Here is a 26,651-nt window from a genome sequence, read left to right as displayed (position 1 = left end):
AACAAGCGTACGGAGATGATGCTCTGGGTCGGACGCAATGTTACGAATGGTCGATTTAAAAGTAGTCGTCAGTCAATTGAAGATGATCCTCGACCAGGAAGGCCTTCGACTTTAACTGATGACTCCCAGGTTCAGAAAGTCAAAGATCTGGTGCGTGTAAATCGTCGACAAACGCTGTCGAGACCTATTTTGATACGCTGGAATCGTCCGTCTAGGAATCTGTAACTCCTCTCAGTTTTCTTTGATTTGCTGCACTTTATTTGTGGTTATACATTTTTTTTTTTTTATTTTAAAAATACTATGTACATATAGGTCCTATCTCTCAAATAGTAATGATTGATTTGAGTTACATGCACATTAGGTTAACAATGAAAAAGTAGCATCTGTAGTATTACAAATCATTAACCATTATAATTGTTATATTCACAATAATAAAACATGATTACTAATAATTACTATAATACTTAATAATCAGTTGTGCATGAATAACCAAGGTAGGTATTCTACTTTATTAGAACAATGCTAGGATCTTCTTTTACGTAGTTTTGAAAATAATAGGCTTCTTCCTCTCTACTCGAACGTTCAACCCTACTGAAAGATTTGAAACTGGACCATCTCTCGTGAATTTGTTTGGCAATTTCGACGGTATCACCTGAAAAAGATTCAGAGAATTATGTCAAAATGACATAGTTGATAGTTGATCTTAACTACAATCAAACAATTTTTTTAACTCTAATATCTACTAATTCTATTTCATAAAAATTTCTTCATATTATGAGAATAAATAAATTAAATAATATCAACATATTTAATTTAATTTTTAATTAATATAACCAGAACAAGCCCATAAGGAAAACAGATTTCATTGTTGCGAATAATTCCGTCATATCTTTTATAATACAATCGGTATAAATCTTAGTTATCAATATCTACATTATTTTAAATGAAGTCGTTTCTTCACACTGATAGCTTGTTATTTTTTTCTGTGTGGAATACCAGACACGCCTCTAGGCATGTCAGTTAAGGTAGGGCAGCTGATGTACGTTTAATTTGTTGATTAAATTATGGCTGTGACCTATTTTGTTACAATTTTAATACCATTCGCGGGGGTTTTTTCTCCCTTGAGAAACATTTTCCTGGACCTTTCCGAAACATTTGCTAATTAGCAATTAAAAAAAAATGTTTGGCTAGAAGAGTACGATAAAGCAACACAGGTCGTGACTTGATAAAAATTGTTAATTATTTTTTTGTTTCTATAAAATTACTATTGGGGTTAGCAGTGAAAAGTTGTCTGAGGGTGAATGATATAATAAATTCCTCCTGTCAATGTTACTTGTAACTGGTTGATTATCATTGTAGCATATCGGAATAGAGAACAGATATGGTAAAAATGAATCTAGCTATTAAAAAATAATACAACGAGTAAAATGTAACTATTCAAATTTTAAAAACAAAAATAGAACGATCATAGATTTATGAGGATAGTTATCAAAAATACACGAGCATTTTGTACATTTCTGGGATTTGGTTAATGTCTTTCCCAGAAACGATTCGCAAACAAACGACATGTCATATTTAAATCAGAAGCACCCGCCCCGTGCAAATATCCACACTGAACTTGACCTAGTTATTCCATCGTAAACAAATTATCAGTTGATTAATTGGGACGATGCAAGGTCGACCTAAGTTTCGCGTAATAATTCTTGACACATTTTTTGGAACACGTAACACTTTCGACCTGCTTAACGAAAATTGTTTAGTTTCATGTCTTCTGTTGCCATCTTGAAGGAACGTACTTATTTCAGAAACACCCTGTATCTCACATACCAACAACAAGGAATCTAAGTTTCAAGAACCTTTATATCCAAAAGTAGTATTTCCAGAAATTTTTCTCTTGCAGCCTATAATTACGTTCACATTCAAAGCATCACATCAATATCATTCGAAGATGTAGATGTATAATTAGGCACTAATTAAAGTCAGAACGTATATAATAATAACCACAAATGTGCAGCGAAGCAAGATAAAGATAATAATAGCTGGGGTGAAGCGAAAGTTATCATTTGAACATCCACACAAATGATCGCTTTTACAACCTCATCAAGTTATAATCAATAGTACGTAGAGCCTATATTTATACCTACTACAACTGTCTAATTTAGGTCACGATGTATAGAGTGGTCTATAATTGAACTAGTTCTTTTTAGGTAAAAGTTATTTTACTGTGAGGTATAAGTTTATATACCTAATATGATAACGTGTTTTGCAGCAGACTCTCAGGATTTTCAGTACTACTAGTTTTTAATAAAAATGTTTTGCGTTGCTCTACCTTTGCTAATAAATTGAAGAATCTAATCTCTCATCAAACATCGGTGTTCTAATGACAATCTAAATTTCAGCAAATTAACAAGATACCAATAATAAAAAGCATATTAAATTAGTCAAAAAGCAAATGTAACAAGTACAAGTTATGAAAATTACTGAAACATACACTGTAAAAAAATCGGTGCGAGTGAAAACAATAAAGGTTCGTGAGTGAAATTATTGAGTACATTTTCATTCAATATTGGGCATTATGATCATTTTACTCATTTGTGATTATATTTAAACTAAAACTGAGTATTTTCACTCAAATATAGGCACTCCTTAAATAAATTCTTCACGTAAACTTGTATTTGGTGCACTTGTACCTAAATCAGAGTAAATGTCCGCGCCGTGAAGATGGCACCACTTACATATTGCCTCTGTAATCTCGACAACAATTGATAGGGTCCCGTTAGATGTTCCAGAAAAGAGTAATCACTAGGAGAACAGGCCTTAACCGTAGACGGAGGGTCTCAGCTGGCGGCTCTAAGCCAGGACAGAAGGATGCCTCGCGAAGTGAATTAATTTCAACACCTAATATCCTAATTAATCACTTATTTTTGCACTCAATATTTAGTTAATTAAAAACCAAGTCTGAGTAAGAAATGACTCAATAATAGTTAAATTTAAATCATATTAGAGAGTCAAAAGTCACTCAATTGATAGTTAGCAGTAACTAGGATTTGAGTAAAACTCTCATTCCTGATGCAATAGTTTCACTCAATTGTACTCATACTAATAGAGTGAAAATTTCAGAATTTCACTCAATCAAGTATGGACAGAAATTGATACATTATGGAGTAAAATTGAGTGAAATTTCAGTGAAATTTTTTTACAGTGTAAGGTTCTTAATCAGTTGGTTACTGCTGAACATGTTTAGTTAAAAATGCTTTAAAACTAAAATTGTCATAATCTTCATACACTTGTACGCAAATACTCATTTATGGTGCAAGAACCATGAGTTGTCTCTTTTTGTGGATTTTTTCATGTAGGTAACCATTGTAAAACGCCTTTAATATACACGATCCTCTATTTCACCTTGAGGCAAAATTCAAAATGCATAATTCCATTAAACTCGAAAAAACATCATCACTTTGACATTGGATCGAGACTGAGATGCTTTCTTGGAGTGTGGAGATCTTTTGGTAATCCATTGTAGTAAATAAACTTTTGTCTCAATGTCGTAGCTTTTGTCTCCTATTATCATCCTTTGAATGGATGTTTCATGATCAATGGATTGTTCAAGGAGTTGCCGACTAACGTTCACACAATATTCTTTCTGTAGTTCGTCATCAAGCGAAGTACAAATTTTGCTGCAACTCGATGCATGTTCAATTTTTCAGTCAAAATTTCATGCCGTACCCAATTGAGATGCTAATCTTCTGCAATTTCTCAATCGGTGATTTGCACTCACCAGATCTTTGACTTTCTTATCGTAGGAGTCATCAGTTAAGTCGGAGGTCTTCCTGGTCGAGGATCATCTTCAATTGACTGACGACCACTTTTAAATCATGAAAACCATTCGTAACGTTGCGTACGACCCAGAACATCATCTTCGTAAGCTAGCTTCAAAAGTTAAAACAATTCCCTGAAAGTTTTCCCCAATTTCAAGCAAAATTTTACATTGCATCGTTGTTCGAGAAAATCACACATCTGAAAAATTGTCACAAACATACTCAAACAACAATCCAAGAACATATGATTACAGACAGAGAAGCTTGTGCGCAACGCAATGCTACCAACCGCATATCACTAAATATCTCTATTAGCGCGTAATTCAAAAAGTTCGGTTATTTTCTGAACGTACCTCGTAAGTAATAGTAATTTTAAAGAATAGATTGCAATAAACAAATAATTAATATCAAATATATTTAAATTCAGAAATTCCTATTTTGATTTTGTTGACATATTTTCAAATGGTACCTACATGATGTTTTATTTACAGTTTAATTATTTTTATTTGAAATTTCTTAATGAACCTTTGAAGTACAAAAATTATTGTGTATAAATTACACAGAAAATTATTTCGTGAGGTAATTTCGTAGTTTTTCATAGTGCACTCAACTAAATTTTATATAGTGTACATAATAATCTTTTGGAACAAATGAAATTTTGTTTTCACTTTTGGGTTGTCAGGTAGACGTATAGGGTGTCCCTGAAAAGGATGGACAACGCTTGACAACAGGTTCCTTGGATGAAAATAAGACTATTTAGCCTAACTTACCTATATACAAAAGTGCACGCCTACTACTGAGATATAGCCTTCTAAATATAGAATAGATAACCTTTTTCTTAGAAACTTCAAATTTGATACACTTATTTTTTTATGTAAGGGCAAGGTAAATATAGAATTTGTGAGAATACATATACAGGATGTTCTCTTTCTAGTGCCTTTGCGCCACTGGCTATCCCGTAACTTTTTTGTGTGTGCGCCAATGACGACAGAATTTATTATTTTTAAAAATAAGCATTAATTTGGAAGATTTTTTTGCTCTCACAAAATGTTGATGTCGTTTATGGATTTCGAGTAAAACTGGCATTTTTTATACATTAAATAAAGGCAAAAAATCCGATTTGTAAAAAATAATTTATATCTGCAGCCTCAAAACAGGGAATAATAACGAAAAAACGTCACATTAAAAAAATAACTACACATTTTTAGTATTAGTATTATCAATCAATAAAATAAAAATCAATACTAATATTTTAAATAAACAGTATCAACTAATAATGTAAGAAAGTCAACATTAACATTTTAAATAAACCTAAATTGATATTTGTAATCACATTAAAATAATAGTACAGTAAATGCTCAAAGTTGCTTCCTTGTTCTTATACGCAAGCATTAATTCTTCGAAAATGAAAATAAATTTTATCCAATAATTGTGCATTACCTCTCATAACACTAATTTCATGTTGTATTCTTTCCCATTATTCATTTTCTGTATTTACTGAAAAGTTATAAACTGTGGTCCGCAACGCTTCCCAAAGGAAATAATTACATGGGTTTAGGTCCGGGGATCGAGGTGGCCATTTTAAAGGCGCATTATTTCCGATACCTATCCACCTGTTAGTATAGTAACCTGTAATAACTGGTCTTTTAATACTCTATTAACGGAACTCTTTGAAAGCCAACCTCTGCCACTAAACGCCTTTTATTTACTTGAGGAATTTCTTCAACCCTTTCCAAAATTTGTTCCTCGAACTGAATAGTTCCGACCGTACATTATCCATGATTTAATGTTACAGTTAAAAGTTGTGATTTGAAATTCTTCGATTAGGAAAACTCAGCATACGTTCGAACAGTAGCACAACAATTTCCTTCACAATAACCCAAAACTAATAACATATCAGTTTGTTCAGCAAAAGTATAAATTGCAGTAAAAAATAAAGTAAACTAAAATTAAATCACAGCTAGCTTGACACTGCACCTTTTAATTATTGTTATGAATTTGTTTCTTTGTATGGCACCTCGTACTAAACTATTCTGTTTATCTTAAACTAATTTTACATTATTTAATGTGTAAAAAATGCCAATTCTACTCGAAATCCATAAACGATTTCAAAATTTTGTACGGGGCAAAAAATCTTCTAAAATAGTGCTTATTTTTAAAAATATAAATTCTGTCGTCATTGACAGACACACAAAAAAATTACGGGATAGCCAGTGGCGCACAGGCACTAGAAAGAGAACATCCTGTATATGTATTATCACCAAATTCTATATTTACATTTCCCTTATATAAAAAAATATATACCAAATTTGAAGTTTCTAAAAGAAACAGTTTTCAAATTATTTGAAAAAACTAGGTTATCTGTTCTATATTTAGAAGGCTATATCTCAGTAGGTGTGCATTTTTGTATATAGGTAAGTTAGGCTAAATAGTCTTATTTTCATCCAAGGAACCTGTGGTCAAGCGTCGTCCATCCTTTTCAGGGACACCCTGTATATATCGATTTGTTATTTTCACTATGTTTCTCTTTTACTTGCATTTGTGTAAGTTAATAAGTTGCTTCAAAATTTGTTCTTACCTGTAGGTTCCATTGGGAATATAGTTCTATCAAAAGTAAAAGGTTCCTCAGCGTTCCTAAACATTTCTTGTCTCACCAAAGAGTCATTAAATTTCGTATTCGTTTCTAGAGACTTATTCATATTCTGAATGAAAATCTCCCACCTTGGTTGGAAGAAATGGGATACCACACCTAAAAACATTGACGTAGAAATTTTACAGGAATACTTTCCTAAATATTTTACCCGCCCATTGCTTATTGGCATAGTTGATGATTTCTCCGGATGGACCCCACAGAGTTATTTGATTTCTAGCGTTGTACTCAAACAGATCTTCCTCCTTAAATTTAACACATTATTAATAAATAGTAATCAACGTTGTACTAATACAAACTTGTGAATCACTGGCACATGATTTAGCAGACTCAAGCCAAGGGCCTAGTAAGAAATCTTTATTAGTTGAAAGGATCAATTCCAAATCGGAGAGTATATTTTTAAATATTTCCGTAGCGTCCCTGAAATATGAAATGATTTTCTTCAGATAATTTTGTAGTTCCAAAGAGCAGTTATGCAAAGGTTATGCAGCTCTATAATCATCTAAACGTTTTAGTGGTTGTCCATAATCTATACTTACAGTAAAAGGATTTTTGAACTTACTTAAACTCGTCTTTATTTTCTGCTTTGAAGGAGGATACCAATTTTTCGTAGTAAACATCACCGTTGATTTGAAGCACTTGTCTAGTTACGTCTACGAGATCGTGAAGGAAGGCAGGACTGTCGTACAAATTATCAGCGGCTTTTATGAACCAATCCCAAGCATCGAATACCTCTGAATATTCATACCATGTCTGTAAAAACAAAAGATCGAATAAGACCAATATTTTGTGATATTAAGTATATAGGAAGTAATCGAAGTAATCTTGAGGAATTACAAATATACCTACCCATATGTTAAGTTTTAAACTTGGTGTATTGGTAATAGCATATCGCCCTCTAATCTTCTCGATTCCATTAAAATCATATACAGAATCCTGAAACACAAACAAAGATTCCATATGTCTATCCCCATCAGAATATTTTAATATTATAAATACAGCAAATATAACAACTATATATATCTTTTTTATATGTTAGTATTGATCTAGTTTTCGAAAAAAAAATGAAATCTCTTCAAATTGGCGCCCAATAATAGTTGCTTTTAAATCTTCCTTACTTTTAATTTTTGCCATGCTCGTATGACATATTCGTCATTTGCACCGTATCTCCTTATAGTGTAATTTGTGAACCAATCAGTTAGGTTAGCTGGTTCACTTCTCCAAGCTGATTCAGTCATCAGGTCGTAAATGACGTAATTCTGGTTTATGCCTTCTGGTGTTAAACCAGTTCCAATCATTGTGCTACCTTGTTCCTTCCTAGCTTTTATTGCATCCTAGGAAAGAACAAATATATTTCATCTACTGTATAAAGTATATTACTAGATTGTGATCATCAGATCGTCTTCAACATTGATTAAATGAATGAACAATGTTATAAGTGTCCAGTTTTATATTTTATAAATAAACCTTATACAAATTTGAAACAAATTAAATAGAATCACCTCGTTTATTTTATTTACTGATCCAAACATCCCCAATGTTCCTCCAAAGTCGTGCAACATACACCAAATGTATGGTTGACCAAAATATTGTTCCAGGCGATCGTATTGCGGAAATTCTTCAGACTGGAGATCTAAAACGATCATTTTTCCCTGAAATTGAATATCTTCTAAATTAAAATATGATTGAGAAATACGACTTTTGAGAAAATTGCTAGAAAATATATCTAAGATATCAAAACAAAGTTAGTTAGTTACGTTTCGGTTGCCTTGAATTTGCGTTATTTTACCAGGAGAATAGCTCTGATTCTGTCATCCTTATGAAGAAATAGTAAAACATGACATTGCATAATGACGTTACAAAATTTAACGATTTCTATAAGATTACACCGAATCTGTAGTAATATTCAGATCTCGGAAAAGTTCTAACTATTTAGTTTTTAAATCACCACCACCACTACCAATTTTCAAAAATATGTTGACATACCAACGGGACGCTAGTAATGAAAGATTTAGCTCTGTCGGTCGACTTCCAAAACGAACTGGAGTAAAATAGCCAACCCTGCATCACCCTAGACAAAAAAAAATATAACTTACTTTTGGCACTGAGGTTAGTAGAGCTTTGGCTCGTTCACGAGTCCAATAAAACATAGAATGCACAAAAAGCCAACCTTGCATTACCCTGAAGAGGAAAATCGATTAGCAATATTAAAGCATTTATTTTAAATGTCTGCAAGAAATTATAATGTTAAACTTATCTCTAGAAAAATTAAAATCCAGTCTTCACATATGATTATATTTTTAAGTAAAATTATCGTAATAATTAAATATTAGTTTTAATATAAACGTTTTTGATATTTGAAAATAGTCAGAAAAATAAAATAATTTTTTGTACCAAATAGAATTACGTTAAAAAGATTCCAATTCTGAAGCAATTTTTTATGATACTCTCAGTATATCATAAAGATCAAATATTACATGTGTCGAAGAAAATATATTGTGGTAGAATTAACGAAACAATGGATATGTAAAATAAAATAAACATAACAGAAGAAATTGTCTTGTGCATTTATGGTCGATGAAAATATTTCTTACTTACCAAATAGCATCAGCATCAGCTGCTGTCATGGCAGAATAAATACTTTTCCCAACATTTGAGAGGTAAGTTAGGTCACTAGTAGATGGGTCAACCTCATTGAAGCTGTCACAGTTGTAGACGTGATCCGTACCAAACTCTGCTGTTTGCTGCCAGAAAAATGTCAAGATATTTAAAGAGGTGAAGAATATACAGGGTTATCCAAAAGTCCCGGACGGCAGAAGAACTTTCGAAGAAAGCATTTTGGGAAAAAATGTTTCAGACAAAAGTGTAAGGATTTTTTCCTGGTTATCTGCTGGTGGCCTTGGATTTGACCTTGACTGTGACTTTCGAGGTCATTTGAAAGTCAAGTTAATTTTTTTAAATGGAAACCCCTATTTTTTATTGCGGATTTGGAAAGAGCAGGAAATTCTACGTCTAAATATGGTCTTGACCATTACTTTCATAATGACCTTCAAGGTCAAATGTGGGTCGTCTTCCAAAAGTCCCGGTACAGCAGAACTTTCGAAGAATGCATTTTGGAAAAAAATTTTTCAGACAAAAATGTAAGGATTTTTCCCTGGCTATCTGATGTTGATCTTGGATTTGACGTTGACTTTGATCTTCAAGGTCATTTGAAGGTCAAGTTAAATTTTTTAAATGGGAACTCCTGTTTTTTATTGCGGATCAAACCCAAGGTCACCATCAGATAGCCAGGGAAAAATATTTACACTTTTGTCTGAAACATTTTTTTCCAAAATGCTTTCTTCAAAAGTCTTTCTGCCGTACCGGGACTTATGGATATCCCTGTTTATTAAAATAAATGAATATTCTAAATTGACAGGAATAGTAAATTCGTATTCAAAAAATGTTACCACAACATACCTCATCTAAAAACATTTTACCAATAACTTTAAATAGCTCTTCTGTTGGATCTAGGAAGTAGGGACAGCAGTAAGTATCGTTGAAGCTATTCCATACTTGCATTTTTGTCATATTTACATCAGGATAGATACTAGAAAGGTATGCAAATTACAAACAAGACTTACTTCAAACATAAAAGATGTTTTGTCAGCATAAAAAACGTTATGGTTCTTAGTTTCATATCTGCCATCATTAATATTTTCTTCGAAGTCAGACTAATCAGATATTCTTTTTTGAACTACAACGAACCATAATAAACTCGTTGCTTTAATAAACTTAAATTGGAAAAATTACAAAAAATAGGACATAATATTTCATTAAAAGAAAAATCTTTAAAATTATAAAATAAATAGGTGATACCTTTTGAATGCTCTTGGGAGATGCCCTGCAAATGCTGGTAAAACTGGTATCATTCCCAAGTTTCTCATTCTTTGCAAAATGCGTTTTTGTAAATAAATAGATCTGTCATGCCATGCCTTGGATAAAGGCCCACCCCATCCGCGCATGTTGCCCATTCGCAACCTGCAAAATTATACATGCCACTACACGATTATAGAAAAATGTGTAATGAATTTTTAAAGTAATTAATGGACCACTCACCATGATAAAAACGCTGGTCCAGTGAAATGCTCATCGATATCACTTTGGGTCAAATTTAACTTTGAATACACCCTCTCCCAGATCGCTTCTTGTCCGTTAAAGGCTAGAACCAAATTAAAGGAATTCAGAGCCATCCAATCGATGTGTTTTTCCCACTGGGTCCAGTCCCACCACACGAAACTGTAACTTGTCGTGCACACATTTTGATAGTACCGAAATCTGAAATCCGCAACGGAATTTTGAGAAATCATATTCTTTCAGTTTCATTCCAGCAATAGTCAAATTTCACTAAACTTTCGAATCTAATCTCCGAAGCCGTTTGCAGAAACGTGTGGAAAACTCCACTAACAGTAGTAACCGATCATCCCTGTGAAACAGAAGACTCTGAGCGAAAATCGAAATTCAGCACAGAGACTTAAACCAATGCCAAACCGCGGTAGATGCCATACTAGCAAAACAATAGCCAGATTACCCGACTGGAACGTCAACAGCACATGAATCGCCCGAATCCGGAGAAGCCAGTTGTATCGGTCCAAACCGATCAACAGTCCCCTAGAATTCGCGTAGCTATCCCGAAGTGTGATCGGACACCGACTCTATTACCTCGCAGTTCTATAACCAGAGCGCAAATGTAAGTATATGACTCGAGTTCAAGTGTATTCGTTGCCTTCAATCTTGAAGCCACCCGTGTTTATTTAGAAGGAAATAAGTCCCAAGGCTATACTGAGGGTTTCACACGACATAAGCTAACCATCTAACGTCCAAACCGCTCAAGACTTTCTGTGTCTGTGGCGAAGATCCTGTAGGATAAAGCCAAGCTAAAACAGCCGTGTCAAAAGGAATAGAAATAAACAAGGAAATAGTGACAAAACTAGCCAAAGTGCATACAAGTGCTCATGAATCATAGAACCAGTGCTGTCTCGAGGGTGGATCCAGTGTTATCAAGCTGACGAATCAAAGCGTGAACTAAATCTCGAAACAGAACAATATGTATGGAAAAAAAACAGTTATACGACACTCTATAGTTTTTTACAGAAATAAAGGGATAATGGTGGAAGAGTAGACATTTTTTTATTGGAAACTGTATTGAAAGCATACAATAAAAAGAAAAAGACTTGAAATTTCATCGACCCTTCACAATTCTATTTTAGTATTGAATATTTTACTATTTAATATTTAAAAGAGGTTCTATTCTGATAACAATCTACATCTTTATGATGTCATAAATCGATGCCTGATTGTTTGACACTGACAAAGTGTCATGAATGCCATCGATTGTCTAGTGATAAACTTTACTTTGTTAAAGGGCTGTGGAAGAAAGATCTCACAGATTACATTAATTTTTTTGTCAATTATTATTACCTACCTATCGTTCAGAGTCATAGTAACATCTACGTCAGGCAAAACATCTGGTAGATTCACCTGGGAAGCCTCCCATGATATGTGACCATTGCAGTAATACTTCAGATAATACTGAAATCCAGTGGCTGCAGCGACTCCTGTTGTTGCTATTATGTTCACGGTCCCATTTTCTTTCTTAATCTACAATAACTTCTAATTACACAGTTTTAAGAAATTTATTACTTACCTACACTGAAAGTATCCTTTCCTTCTGTTCCTAAATTTGAATCAATTTGCACGGCAAATTCATTGGCACGAAGAGGAATATTTCTGATTATTAGGTCAAGGACTGCTTGGGCTTGGGTTGAGGTGTTAGCTTGAGGTTTAATGTGTCCTAGAGTATCCTGAAAATCTAAAAAGGAATAAATTGCAAGAACAAAAGTCCCACACAAATAAAAAAACTACATTCATGTCACTTTCTTGGAAATACAAGCAATGGAAGCTTACACATTTTCTTACTTTTGTATAACTTTTGATCAAACATTTTAACAAAAATAATGAAAATAAAATTAGTTTTTATAGCAGCAATATAAATGAAGGAAGTATTTACTCGAGGTAGAAAAAATTTGATCATAGTTTTGGCATGGTTCATAAAAAAATCTGTTTGTATTTTAATATGGAAAAATGTTGTTTCAAATTAGTCGATGGTAATCAAGTACATGGTAAGCGAACTCGTATATTAAAAAAATTATTTCTAATAATTTTTTCCCGGTATAAATACAAAGAGACGTTTGGAGAAAATAAAAAAAAATTTGTCCGATGCCGATTGATTCCAAGTTTGCAACATGGAAATAAATTCTAATTCAGAACAAATTTCCTAATCAAATCTCTTGATATATTATACAAAAAAGGCAATTTACCTACACAAGAAATATTTTTTTCGTACGCAACAAGAAATACTTAATTTTTCAAAAATAAAAATACATTACACATTATTCTTTAATAAATAGTCCAATTAAATTGGTTTTTTAATTCCCATTTTGTTCACTTGGCTTGATTTTTTTTTTTGGTTTGTTTTGGGTTTTTTATTGGTTTTTGTTGCCGTTATTTTTTTTTTCACCCCCGGCTTGGGGTTGAAAAAATTAAATTAAGGGGTTTTTCAAGATAACCCAAAAGGGGTAAGAGCTAGAAAAAAGTTGTAGAACATAAAATTCTACATAAAAATGGCCCATTGACTTTTTCTTGTACTATTAAAATTAACAGAGTTAGGGTGGTTAGAAGTTAAGGAATAATTTCAGAAATTTAAAAAAATCATAACAAGCAGAAAAATGAATGAATTTTATAATTTTTTTTCAATCTACTCTAAAAAAATGCAAACTTTCTTTTCAGAGAAACTTTTATTTCTAGCTCTTACCCCTTTTTACTTATCTTGGAAAACCCCTTTATTTTATCTTTTTTCAACCTGGCCGGGGGTTGAAAAAAAATTACTGTCACTTGTGTTGTTTTATATACCTCAAACTAATTTATATTAAAAATTCAGGCAAGTTCATTAAAATTGCGATTTAAAAGCCCATTTAATTGGGTTAAAAGCAGAATTGCTCGTCAAAATGTAAAAAATCCACGTAACATTTTTTTGTTGTTGACACAAATAGTTGACACAAATTTAGTACATGTTAAATGCTGGAAAAGGATTGGCTGTTGATGTGTTTCTTAACTAACATGATGTATTATTGAATCATATCTTAATAGGGAACACCCTGTAGATGTTGATCCGTTTAAAACTACGTTGTTGTACATTTGAACAGAATTTTTTAACAAGAATTATTTTCTTTCATAAAATGAAAATTAAAAAAGTTTCCCTGCTTTCAACTCTATGTATAACCATGTATAACATATATATTTCCTCACAAGATTTCTTACAGTGAATAAATAGAAAATATAATTTCATCTTTATATTTTATATCTCCCAAATAAATTATTTCCTTGGTATAATTATAGTAGAATTAGAAATAGATTATTTACTAGATAGTTAGCTTATCTGCAACTAGATGACTTCTATTAAAAACTTACTGTCACAATCACTATTTTCTACCATAACAATAATAACAAACACAAAACCCCACTTGACATCCATTTTTAAGAAGCCTACACTGTTTATAGACAGCGTCAACACAAACGCAAGTTGGGATGAACTATGACTTCCTTTTTAATTTATGAATATTCTTTTGATAAGTAATTACCATTCAAGTGCCTTCAGATTAGAATCATTCTCATTATTATAAGTAAGCAAATAATATTTAATTCAAAACACTTAGGAAGGTAATCTTATCAATGAATATTTAGATTGTGTTCTAAATATAGGGATCGATACAAGAATATTTATGTATATAGGGTGAGTCGCACCAAACTCCAGGAATAGATTCTACACGTCAATATAATAAGAAAAAACTCTAATGCTGTTATGTGATGTTCATTTGTTTTTAAGTTATAGTGTAATTACAAATTAAAAAAATTTAAATCTCAGAGTAGGTCATGTTCTAAGTTCGAAAGTAGGATAGATACTTGTCAGTGTCATTTTATGTTGCAGTGGTTTAACATTTGATTACGTTTATACGATCAAAGTATTATAAAATGCCAAGAATTTATTCAAATTTAAAGTATGCAAGTATGGTGTTTGTAATGGGAAGCTGCTGTTGAAGAATATCGTCAACGGTTTCCACATCAAGTGTGAAAAATGGCTTGCATGTATAGCAACTCATAGTTGGTGGATATCGTTTTTATTTATACTGAAGTAAGACAACATTTATATTATGGTGAAGTATTTGTGTTATGGTGAAACAAGGCAGCATTTGTGTTAGTTCGTAAAAACTGAGTAACTCGGACCCAAATGTGTTTACACGTCGATGGACAAAATTTTTAACAGTTGTAACATCAAGTATGCCAAATTATTTTATTATTTAAAACCAAAAATTAATAATAACAATAACGGCAAAATCAGTTGAATTTGCTGATATAAAATAGGTGCTATAAAATTCTATTTACTCCTTTGTTTGCGAAATTATTTCAAGTTTTTATCACATTTTGCTGCCATGCCGGTCGCATTGCGCAAGGTCAGGTTTTACAGTGGACCAGTTTCCAGTACCGTACAGAAGTGTATTTTTAAATCAATTTCGAACTGCCCTTTTTTATTTTTTCTTTACAAAATTGTATTTGTAAAAGTCCCCTGTACATCCAGATTTTTTTTTGAATAAGTTTTGAATCACCCTGTATGCCGTATATAGGTCTTTTCGAAATAGCCAAACAGAAACTAAAACTTATTTTTTATCTAAAAACCTACAAATAGCTAATTTTTTAAGGTCCACAACTTTTTAAGGGAGCATTTGGATACTGAGGTATATTTAGATAAATGTTTTGTTTAATTTGAGTAAGCTGAGTGTTAAATTTTTTACACCTAATTATACATCGCCCTGTATATTACAGCCAAATATTTTTTAAATATTTATATATAAATTTTCTGACCTTATAAAATGTCTTATTTCGTGTTATACTTAAGTTTGATACAACAGTAGTTAGTTGTATACATTAAAATTATTCTTTATTTAAGAAATCTTCCTTTTTGCATATAATACCACTTAATAACAAAGTTTTATGTTCAAGTATGCAGGGTCGGAAACTCCCCATGGTTCATCGTTCGTTAAGTGAGAGCGATAAAGTAAGTTATAGAAATCCGTGCGATAGAGAAGGATGGCTATAATGAAGGCGTCTCATACTCACCGCCCGTTTCGCCCTTCCAGAAATAAGATCCACTTCCACTTGTAATTCATCGACCGGTGGTCATCTTTGTTTACGTCGTTTGGCTTTTTTTTAATAGATGTCACTACTTATACAATTTCGACTTCGTTATCCCGATATGTTAATACCATCCGTTAACAGAGGGCAGCACAACGCGTAACAAAGAAAACTTTTTAGAGTAGCTAGAAGATACCTCTGTTTGTAAATCTAGTGACCTTGTTTCCCCTACTGAGAAGTTATTCAAATGGAGTATAGTGCTCAGCTGCATTTAAAGTTCATTTAGTCGTTATTTAAATATATTTTTTAAAATGACTTAAAAATCTCAAGAAATAAAGCAACATTCCCTATTTCCCCAATTCCAAAAAAATCTGTAGATCTGGCTTTCTAAGGCTGCGCCTCACCTTAGACAAATTGTGCTGCCCTCTGTTAACGGATTGTATTAACATATCGGAATACGAAGTCGGAATTGTATAAGTAGTGACATCTATTACAGAAAAGGTAAACGACGAAAACAAAGATGACCACCGGTCGCTGAATTACAAGTGGAAGTGGATCTTATTTGTGGAAGGGCGACACGGGTGGTGACTATGAGACGCCTTCATTATAGCCATCCTTCTCTATCGCATGGATTTCTATGACTTACTTTATCGCTCTCACGTAACGGCCGATGAACCATGGGGACTTTCCGACCCTGTATATACTCGTACAGTATATAAAACCCTTTTTTTAAACCTATATACATAAAAATATATCCACTCTGTTACATGATATAAAAAATATATGGTAACTCAGAAAATGTTTATTATCAGCAATAAGCTATATACAATTTTTATATAATGATAAATTGCTCTAGATTAAATAAATAATAGTTTACAATTATTGTGTCCTAGTCCTTGCCAACATAAACGACATCTCCAACAGATATGTTGCCTGTTTGGAAAACTTCAAGTAATATTCCCATTACTGGAGCTTTTTCTGGTCCTTTGCTGATCCTGAAACTAGAGATATAAAAATTATAATATTTCTAGAGGATTATATAGAGAGTTTTGTTTATAAATTATCATTACGTGGAGAAAAAATATAAACTTTACAAAACAATATAATTATATTGTACCTCTCTCAAAATTAGTATGTATCTAACGACATATTGATAGATATATTAATTTCTTCTTGATTTGAAATAGAAAGGTAAGTTTTTTAATTTTCTGCCAAGAAAACATACTTTTTCATGGTCGTCAAAGGTTCCTTATCATCTCTCCTAACGCCTGTCTCAGGATTAGTTGTAGTGATGGAACATCTCATGCACTCTACTACATTCTTCATAATCACATCGCCAACTTTGATCCATAACCAATCATCCTCCTCATATGGCTTGAGTTTTGCTCCATCCACGACTAAGTTTGATCGAAAGTAATCCGCATTTATATCCGAATTATTCATGCGTCTATTGATGTCAGCAACAGAAGCTTGATTTATGATGTGCATAGATGTCAAGTCTGAATTTAATCCCTAAAAATATGTGAAGGGTCACTTACAATATAAACATATCGTTTGATTTATAAATAAAACTTTAATGATGACTGTTTTTAAAAAATAATACTATCTATTGACTGATTTGAAATATACTATATACTTAGACAATCTCTAATGCGTGTCAGCATTCTGTTCTAAACTTTTTCTTATGTACGAGGTCTGTTCAGAAAATAACCGAACTTTATTTTCTTAAACTTTATTGTGAATTTTATAAATTATTGGTCCTTTACTGCTTCAAAGTACTCCCCTCTCCTATTCACACGTTTTTCCCAGCGATGTTTTAATTTTGTGAAGTAGTCATGGATAGCTTGAAACGGCCTTTAAAATCTGTGACAAATTTGCTTTGATGTCATCAATAGTCTGAAGAGGGCGTCCTTTCAGCACTGATTTTAATTTCAGAAATAAGAAAAAATCACAAAGAGCCAGGTCTGGCGAGTAAAGGTGAGGAAGGACAGTAATCTGATTTTTGGCATAAATCTGACAAATTAACAAAGCTGAGAGTGCGGGTGCATTGTTATGATGCAAAAACCATGAGTTGCCTCGCCACAACTCTGCGGATTTTTTCACATAACCGTTGTAAAACGCCTTGATAGAACACACGGTTCATTATTTCACCTTGAGGCAAAAATTCAAATTGCACAATTCCATTAAAGTCAAAAAAATCGATACTGACTTTCTGGGGCGTGGAATCCTTTGCCAATCTATTGTGATTGAACTTTTGTCTCAATGTCGTAGCCGTACACTGTAACCTGCCGCCTTCGTTGCAGCTTCAGGGGCGTGGGGTAGGTTCTTGGGTGGAATCTAAGAAGCGATTGAACTTAAAATAAGATATAATCTTCAATTATCTATCGAACATATTCACAAATACAAAAACATAACATATTACGGCCAGCTCACTTGCCAGCGCTTCCTAACTATACTACTGTCCGCTGGAAACTGCCACTTCGTCCCTCCAACGTCGTCGGGTACCCGGTACCACCCCACACTACACTTATTCAATCCCCCCTTCGTTCCCGCACTCATTTCTTGACTACAGGGTGGGCTTGCTACAACACCCAGTCAAAATTTCGTAGCATGATCCAATTGAGATACTAATATCTTCTGCAATTTCCAATCGGCGATTTGCACGCACCAGATCTTTGATTTTCTGAATGTGGAAATCATCGGTTGAAGTCGAAAGCCTTCCTGGTCGAGAATCATCTTCAATTAACTGACGATCACGTTTAAATCGTGAAAACCAGTCGTAACATTACGTGCGACCCAGAGCATCATGTCCGTAAGCTTGTTTCAAAAGTTGAAACGTCTCCGTGAAAGTTTTCCCCAGTTTAATGCAAAATTTTACGTTGCGTCGTTGTTCCAGAAAATCACACATTTAAAAATTTGTCACTAACACTTAAACGCGTTGCACTCACATAACAATATCACGGAAACTAAATGACTTATCAACAATCTCAGAGCATGTGGTTACAGAGGAAGGTTATGCCGAACACAATGCTGCCAACCGCATATCACTAAATATCTCCATTAGGGGGTAATTCAAATCAAATCAAAATCAAATCAAATCAAATTTCTTTATTGTTCCTTCGTATACAATACATGAACAAGACAGTGTGGCATAAAGCAAAAGAAAAAGAAGAGAAGAAGTGTTGGTTTATACATAACAAGGAGAAAAACAAAGCAAACAAATAAAAAGGAGAAAGTTGCAGTAAGCCAAAGGTTACATGGTTAGATGATTGCTACACAGTACAGGGATCGATATTTATTCATTAATGATAAATGATCGTATTTTCATGGCTCCGCATATGAAGCGGTAGAGTTGTCGTAATTCTTCAGCATTTGTGGATGTCAATAGCGAGTCTAAATCGTCCGAACGGCCTCCAGTAGGAAGGAGACATCTTAGGCTATTGTAAATTGGACAGAAGAGAGTTATGTGCTCTAATGTTTCAGGCACTAGTTTGTTGCAGATTGAACAAATCTGATTAGTGTATATTTTAAACGAGCTGTTGTTAACATAGATATACAGTAGGTCTGAGCTTGCAGTTCTGAGTTGCGCAATTAGTCTTTTTATATGTAATGGGGAGGAGGTGCAATTGAGATAATTATCAGCGTCTAGGAGATTACAATCCCGTAGGAGATGTTTGTAGTTGGGGTGGTGTGTGCTCAGCAGAATTTTGTTTATATCGTCATAGGCTTCATTAAGAAGGTATCGGTTTAAAATGTTCTTATTAGAGTTTTCGCTGATAGAGCCGAGGTTAAGTCTGGAGTTAGAATATTTGGACAGACAAATATTGAGTTGACTAATCCAGTTGTATTTTGTGCTACCAATCTCCGATTTATCTAATTTAATAAAGCGTTGTAGTGCGCGGTATGAATATCTTTGAGTGTTTTGGTTTTTTAATCTGAGAAGAAATTCCATTGACTGTTTCAGTATGTAATAGCCTATTTTACATAGATTAGCTTCAGTCCTTATTATGTAACCAGCTGTAGATCTATTTAAAAAGAGGAGGTTTTTCCAAAAGCTAGACTGTATTTTCTCACACACCTCTAGGTAGCGTAAACCCCATATACTAGCAGAATAAATAAAGGTGGGGATAACTACATTATTATAAAGGGTTTTTATAGAAGGAAGACATGATATTTTGGAGGTATTTATGGTTTTGAGAATTACTCCTTGAGAAAACCTGGCTTTCTGTTCGCGTTGTTTAAGGTTATTTAGAAATAAGCCATTGAATGTAAAAATAACTCCTAGATATTCGTATGTATTAGCAAGTTCTATTGTGGTGTTTTTATATTTAAAATTAATTTGATGCCCAATATTAGGGCTCCTGCGGAATATAACAACTTTGGTCTTGGACAGGTTAACTTCAAGTTTGAATTGGTCGCAATAAGTTTCCAAAATTTCTAGATTTCGCTGCATTTCTATTTGCGATTCTGCAAATATGACTAGGTCGTCTGCATACAATAGCATGTAAATCATTAGTTCATTATCTAGAATTACCCCTTTTGCGCCGTGTTTTCGAAAGAAAGACTCTATATCAGCAATAAATAGGGAGAACAATAATGGGCTTAGTGAGTCTCCTTGTAGCATTAGGGGGTAATTAAAAACGATCTATTATTATTTTCTGAACGAGCCTCGTACATAAAGAATAATTTCTATATTAAAATACTAACAATCTATGACAATATTAGTTGAATAAAACAACATCTATATCTAATTTTTCTCTTTCTAACATGTAAACTGACGTCATCCTTTAAACTTTGGTGTTTCATCAATAACATACTCAAAAAAGGATGAAAAAGTAACTAAATTACTTACTGACGATTCATTCCCGAGCCCACGTTTATAGTAATCAATTTTATCTTTGTATAGATTGTTTATTTGGTCCCTTTCATAGCTACCATCGTGAAAGGCTATTCTCAAACCAGAATCCTCTCCCAGTATGTACTGAGATATCCACGAAGCAACTTCATTTCCACAATCGATAGAATATATTTCTTCATTACGGTAATGTCTAAAATCAAAACAAGGTGTAAAGTGAATGTAAAGGCAAACTGATTGTTGGTTTCTTGTAACACCTCAAGTATTTCAAATGCACAAAAAGGAAAAATCTGTCAGGTAAAGCTATGATCTAAAGGCATTGTTTTCATCATGAGACAGATGTTGCAGTGTTCCTCAACAGCGGAAAACTAGATTTTCCTATTATTATGTTTTAGGAACCTCGGAAAACATTTTTTAAATATTTTCAGATTTTGATTAAAATGTTTCATATGAGAGACTGATATGTGATTTAAAAATATAAATGTACTTTACTGTAGAAGACTTCAAACGAAAACTTATTAAAAAAAAAACGTTTTTGATTCATGACATGAATTGAAAAGCAATATAGTTTATTTATTCGGATTTTCAAAATTAAAGAACGGTCAAATAACGAAGACAAGTCTGTATTCTTCTTTCTCTTATTATTATACAGGGTGTCTCAGGATTAAGTCGACAAACTTTAAGGCGATATTCCTCATAAAAAAATAAGAAAAAATCAAGTATAAATTTTTTCCAGAGACGCTTCTTCTTCGAAATATAGGGCGTTAAAGATTTTTAAAAAATTCGAATTTTTTAAATAACTTCTAAATGAAGAAGGCTATTTAAGTCAAATTTGGCATGACACATCTTCTTATAAGATACCATTTTTCCATAGAAGTAGAAGTCCCGCAAGCAACCAGTATTGGAGTTATGGGGACTCAAGACTCATTAAATTATAAAAAAAATTAATACGGCCCTACTGAAAATAAAAATATGATGCTGTCTTTGTTTTTAGATAGAACAGTTTGTTATTGACAAAAAGTGTACATTCACTTTTTTCCTAACTCATATAGTTTCATGGCAAAATTGATTTTTCCGAAGGGTGCTTCTAGATTCTGTCAATAAACTTTAGGATGACATTCCTCATAAAACCTAAAAAAATATAGTACCTATTAACTAGAGACTAAGACCAATAATTGGTCTTAGTCTCGAGTATGTGTGAGTCAAATAAGCCTTTTTGTCTCCCCTTTCCTTGGGTTTAACCAACAGTATTAAAATTATTTAGGAGATGCTTCGTTTTTGAGGTGTTTTTTTTAGAAAAAAAAAATTATTATAAAAACAATAGAAATATTTAAGTACCTTAACATCTAATGTGACTATGTCGTAATGCGACAACGTAACGACCCTTGCAATACTCCTAAATTTTTTCAGGCGGTTTGTAGTCACTTCATTTACTTGTGTTGTGTACTTTTAAATAAAATAATATGGCAACCAATACATGCAAATTTATTTGTAAATTGAAACAACCAAAAAATTCCAATTAATATTATACCTAGACAAAGCGAAAAGTGAATAAAAAATAAAATGATTTAAAAATTATTTTGTTCAAAATGGGCGCCTCCGAACTGTAGACAAGCACGACATCATCTAATTATGGAGGTAGTAGCCAATCGACACTGAATTGGAGTTAATTCTCGACTCGCTTGGACTATTCGCTGTCTTAGATCTTCTAGGGTATCAATTGGCACCTCGTAGACTTTTTGTTTAACAGCACCCCAATCGAAATAATCTGTCGGTTTCTAGTCCGGTGAACGTGCGGGCCACGCTGCAGGTCCTCCACGACCAATCCATCTCCTGGGATAATTAATGTTTAACCACTCCCTAGGACCTCTACCAAAATGGGCAGGATAACCATCTAGTTAAAACCAACTGTTCATTCGAGTATTAAGCGGAACATCTTCTAATAGATCTTGAAAACCATTTTCAAGGAACTCGGTAAACATGTCAACCGATCTGAAAGGAAGTAGGGACCAACTGTAGTGTTGTCCAACACACCCAACCATACGTTACATTTGAATTCATGCTGAAAACTCTGTTCCCTTACCGCCCGTGGATTCTCGTAGGACCAAATATGGTTGTTCCTTTGGTTTAAAATTCCCCTTCGAGTAAATGTTGCCTCATATTATGTCCATAATACTTTTTGCGTAAACTGATCATCATTCTCTGCTTGGTTTAACATCCAGTCACAAAACACGCGCCTGCATCGTATGTCCTGAGGCAATAAATGTTGCACACGCTGGATATGGTACGCATGGCGTCCATCAGCCCGAAGAGTCCTCCAAATGGTACTTGACGAAATACCTAGCTCATAGCTTCTGACACTCGTGGATCGATTTTCATCGAAATGGTTTAAAATAGTATTCGGTCTTACTTCATCCTGAAGTGGAGCAAAATGTCCATCAGCATAAGTTGGAATACCGAAAGACCTAGTTTGTCTAGACGACTGAATATCGTTGAAAATGTTTCCTTTGCTGGTAATCTGCGATGAGGAAATCTTACTGCATATTCACGGCGAGCCGCTGTGGCATTTCCATCACAAAAACCATATACAAAGACCATATCAGCATAATCAGTGGTCGAAAATATGGACGGCATTATTAAACTTATTTTTATTAGTTTGAACGCTTTATCTAATGGATAATTTATGCAACAATTCGCAAAATAACATTTAAAACGTCAAATTAACATTGCTTGACAGCAGCCCACTCGAAAATTTTTGTTGAGGTTCATTTTAATATTTATCGACAGAATCCAGAAGCACCCTTCCGAAAAATCAATTTTGCCATGAAACTATAAGAGTTAGGAAAAAAGTGAATGTACATTTTTTGTCAATAACAAACATTTCTATCTAAAAAAAGCATCATTTTTTATTTTCAGTAGGGCCGTATTATTTTTTTTATAATTTAATGCATCTGAGTCCCAATAACTCCGCCACTGGTTGCTTGCAGGACATCTACTTCTATGGAAAAATGGTATCCTGTAAGAAGATGTATCATGCCAAATTTGGCTTAAATAGCCTTCTTCATTTAGAAGTTATTTAAAAAATTCGAATTTTTTTAAAATTCTTTAACGCCCTATATTTCGAAATTGAAGCGTCTCTGGGAAAAAATTTATACTTGTTTTTTTTTCTTATTTTTTTATGAGTTTTTCCTTAAAGTTTGTCGACTTAATCCTGAAACACCCTGTTAAAATTCACTATACTTTTTTTTTGTTGTTCTGGAATTTAGAATTACTTACTTCACGACAACTTCCTTGTTCCTAGTTCTATCAGGTATCTGCAAGAGTAAAGTATTCATATTAGGTGCATTCAAAAGTACATGGTTCATGTGTTCAGCCCTAACTTCTACCAGAACCATTTTTGGATAATGTCTAGAATTTACATATTTGTGACTTTTTTCATTATATACCACAAATGATCTGAAATTAGATAAATAAATATACATAATTTCCAGAACCTATATCTATAATAATACTGGGCATACCAGAAAATATTTGTTTCTAAAAATTTCGTGTGTGAATGCATAAAATTTTATAATGTGAATAAATGTTCGTCATTATTCCATATAGATACACAAAAACATCCTGTATGAAAATTAATAACTTTGAATAATTTTAATATTTTAAACCCATTCTTCATTATAAATATGTGCAACTCATACTAAATTATTTAAATAAATTTGATAATTTGATAAGATTTTGTCATCAAGTATGCTGTGATAAAAAATTATACTTACAAATAGGTCTACAATACATTCACCTGTCACGAAGTCTGAAAGACTTGTCGAACTTCTCTTCTTCCATCAGTCCACGTTTCGTACATTCTGCCTGATCGACTTCAAGCTTTTTTCCGCTTTTGAAGGGGTATATGCATAATTTTCTCACCTCTCCAACTGCTCTCCACTCGTTCGGGAACTTAGATTTTTTAAATTTAGAGGAAAAATAGTAATACGTGCCCAGTGTCGTGGCTGCCACAGTTAATATTCCAGCAGCAACAATTGTGTGTTGTGAGAAAATCGCGTTATGAGCCATAGTCAAAATTATCACCTCACATCACTGTAATTGCTAACACTTTCGTCAGTTTTAATATTTAATAACTAAAAACAAAATATTTAAGTTATAATTAAAGTGGTCTTTGATAAAGATAATTGAATATAATAGATAAAAATAAAAATAATCGAGTTGTTTGGAGGACACAGATTTAGGAATCAATTTAGCAAGTATTATCTCTACTATAAAAATATTATGACATAATGTGTTATTTCAGAGTTATTATTTGCTTAGCGGTTTGTACTTTGTCCGTGTGAATTAAATTATACACAATATATGTACATCTACAGAAATGCAGATAGGAAACATTTACTTGTATATTTATACGAATAAGCACATGATATTATTAAAAAAGTACATTGATATTCTTTTTGAAGAATAATATAAATGAAGTTACCAGAAAGTTATCACAGTAATTCTGGATCAGTTTTGGATATTTTATTAATATAAATCCACAGTGAGTAATCTTGTGAACTGGTGAACAAATAATGGGCTATCCCTTAACACAGAAAAATGCCTAAGTAAGTTTTATTCATAATACACACTCTGTATCAACTCCGAAATCAGTTGAAGAAGTAAGGGTTGAGGAAAAGTACATTAGACACTTTCTCAATCATTACTCTCAAACATTGTTATAAAGTTACTTAAAATGTTGATTTATTATGAATTATCATTATTTCACCGACTGGTGAATCTTGAACATTCTATGCTGTGCTATCTAAGATAGACTATCTTGAAATTACTTCTTGGGTTTCGAGACATCATCATATTTGACAACCTGGAGCAGGTTCAACATAAATTGGTATAAACCTTAGGCTTCAAAAAACCCTCAAAGAAAAAAGACGTTAAATCGCATAATCTGGGCGGCAACTCGATTCACCAAAACGGGAAATTACACGACCAGGAAATGACTCATGCAGTAATTGAATTGTTTATCAAGCTGTATGGTATGTGGCTCCGCCTTGTTGAAACCACATGCCGTGTACATCCATATCTTGCAGTTTAGGCACAAAAAAGTGGATTATCATGTCGCGATAGCGAGCATCATTAGCTGCTATTTCCCAACGAGCTGCATTTTCATTTTCGAAGAAGAATGGTCTGATGACGTCTTCGATCCAAAATCCATACCAAACTGGTACTGTAGATGCATTTGTTTCTCAACAACCACTCGTGAATTTTCTGAACCGCAAATGCGACAATTTTGTCGATTAACGAAGCCATCAAGATGAAAATGGGCCTCATCGCTGAAGACGATTTTGTTCAAAAAATCAATATTCACTTGTTTTCCAATCAACCAACTCTCCTCGCTCTGCATGGTCAGTAGGCTTCAATTCTTGAGTCAATGGTACTTTGTAAACATGAAGATGCAAGAATACGCTGTAGAGCGCCTCGAAATAGCCAATTCTTAACCACGGTGCGGAATTGATGTTCCTGGACTCTCAGCAACACTCTCACGAACTGCTTCGATTTTTTGTGTTGAACACCTTGTTGAAGGAAGACCAGAGTGTTTAAGATCACTAATTGATCCAGTCTCCCTGAATTTTTCAATTAATCTCTTCACAGTTGATGAAGTTACTCACTATTCCGACCATATTTTATACAAAAATTGCGAACTGCCAAAACTCATTATTTTTAAAATATTACTCAATAATGAAATCAATTTGTTCTTTCGTGTAGCGCTCTATTTTTAATAATCCTGAACTATCAGCTGTCACGCTATCTTCTTTTTCGTTGACAACACCTTACCGGACTAATAGCGCAAAATTCAAATCTTGCATAATTTTTGGGACACCCGATATAAGCACGACTACTAGGTTTGAGAATGAAAATTGCTTAAGTTTAGACTGTTTTACTAATCAAACAACTAGTTTAAATTATTGTATAACATTTTTTTCTTTCTCCACTAAATAAATATCACTTTTTATCAACTAAATTGTTTTGCTCCGAAACTTAATCAATTTCCTGGGTTAGCTGTCCTATCAACAATCCGTAAATATGGTATAAAAGAAACTAA

At 33.2% G+C, this 26,651-nt stretch overlaps 2 protein-coding genes across 4 annotated transcripts; both read right to left on the bottom strand.

Moving 5' to 3' along the window:
• Positions 1–384: 384 nt before the first annotated feature.
• LOC108917130 (alpha-N-acetylglucosaminidase) lies at positions 385–14,089 on the bottom strand. 2 transcript variants are annotated; one of them, XM_018723600.2, is made up of 16 exons: positions 13,978–14,089; positions 12,159–12,319; positions 11,933–12,108; positions 10,567–10,785; positions 10,327–10,488; positions 9,928–10,057; positions 9,067–9,212; positions 8,565–8,649; positions 7,971–8,120; positions 7,587–7,802; positions 7,318–7,404; positions 7,031–7,221; positions 6,768–6,888; positions 6,620–6,713; positions 6,397–6,567; positions 385–652 (listed from the first exon to the last, which is right to left on the bottom strand). In XM_018723600.2, the coding sequence occupies exons 1-16, from the start codon at positions 14,039–14,041 to the stop codon at positions 504–506; spliced, it is 2,322 nt and encodes a 773-aa protein (XP_018579116.1). In that variant the 5' UTR covers positions 14,042–14,089; the 3' UTR covers positions 385–503. The 2 variants fall into 2 exon arrangements, with proteins under 2 accessions (XP_018579116.1, XP_018579109.1); XM_018723593.2 differs by lacking the exon at positions 8,565–8,649 and adding an exon at positions 8,455–8,539.
• A 2,411-nt stretch (positions 14,090–16,500) lies between these two features.
• LOC108917373 (mitochondrial amidoxime reducing component 2) lies at positions 16,501–24,760 on the bottom strand. 2 transcript variants are annotated; one of them, XM_023454686.1, is made up of 5 exons: positions 24,348–24,760; positions 23,828–24,007; positions 20,549–20,744; positions 16,922–17,208; positions 16,501–16,697 (listed from the first exon to the last, which is right to left on the bottom strand). In XM_023454686.1, exons 1-5 carry the CDS (start codon positions 24,617–24,619, stop codon positions 16,586–16,588), a joined length of 1,047 nt encoding a protein of 348 aa, XP_023310454.1. In that variant the 5' UTR covers positions 24,620–24,760; the 3' UTR covers positions 16,501–16,585. The 2 variants fall into 2 exon arrangements, with proteins under 2 accessions (XP_023310454.1, XP_023310455.1); XM_023454687.1 differs by having other exon boundaries at positions 24,325–24,414.
• Between the last annotated feature and the right edge of the window lie 1,891 nt (positions 24,761–26,651).

This window comes from Anoplophora glabripennis, unplaced genomic scaffold (assembly GCF_000390285.2).
Source record: "Anoplophora glabripennis isolate ALB-LARVAE unplaced genomic scaffold, Agla_2.0 scaffold3, whole genome shotgun sequence".
NCBI lineage: Eukaryota > Metazoa > Arthropoda > Insecta > Coleoptera > Cerambycidae > Anoplophora > Anoplophora glabripennis.
The sequence above is the reverse complement of the archived record's forward strand: the minus strand, read 5'-3'. Positions and strand labels throughout refer to the sequence as shown.

What these genes read in the sequence shown, in the direction of transcription:
- LOC108917373 (XM_023454686.1), bottom strand. Translation starts at nt 24,619, where the DNA reads ATGGCTCATAACGCGATTTTCTCACAACACACAATTGTTGCTGCTGGA. An exon ending in GGCTCGGGAATGAATCGTCA is followed by an intron (nt 17,209 to 20,548) that starts GTAAGTAATTTA and finishes ACATATTTTTAG; the next exon opens with GGATTAAATTCAGACTTGAC. An exon ending in CCTTTGACGACCATGAAAAA is followed by an intron (nt 16,698 to 16,921) that starts GTATGTTTTCTT and finishes TTATATCTCTAG; the next exon opens with TTTCAGGATCAGCAAAGGAC.
- LOC108917130 (XM_018723600.2), bottom strand. Translation starts at nt 14,041, where the DNA reads ATGGATGTCAAGTGGGGTTTTGTGTTTGTTATTATTGTTATGGTAGAA. An exon ending in AGAAAATAGTGATTGTGACA is followed by an intron (nt 12,320 to 13,977) that starts GTAAGTTTTTAA and finishes ATTCCTTTTTAG; the next exon opens with ATTTTCAGGATACTCTAGGA. An exon ending in GGACCAGCGTTTTTATCATG is followed by an intron (nt 10,489 to 10,566) that starts GTGAGTGGTCCA and finishes ATAATTTTGCAG; the next exon opens with GTTGCGAATGGGCAACATGC.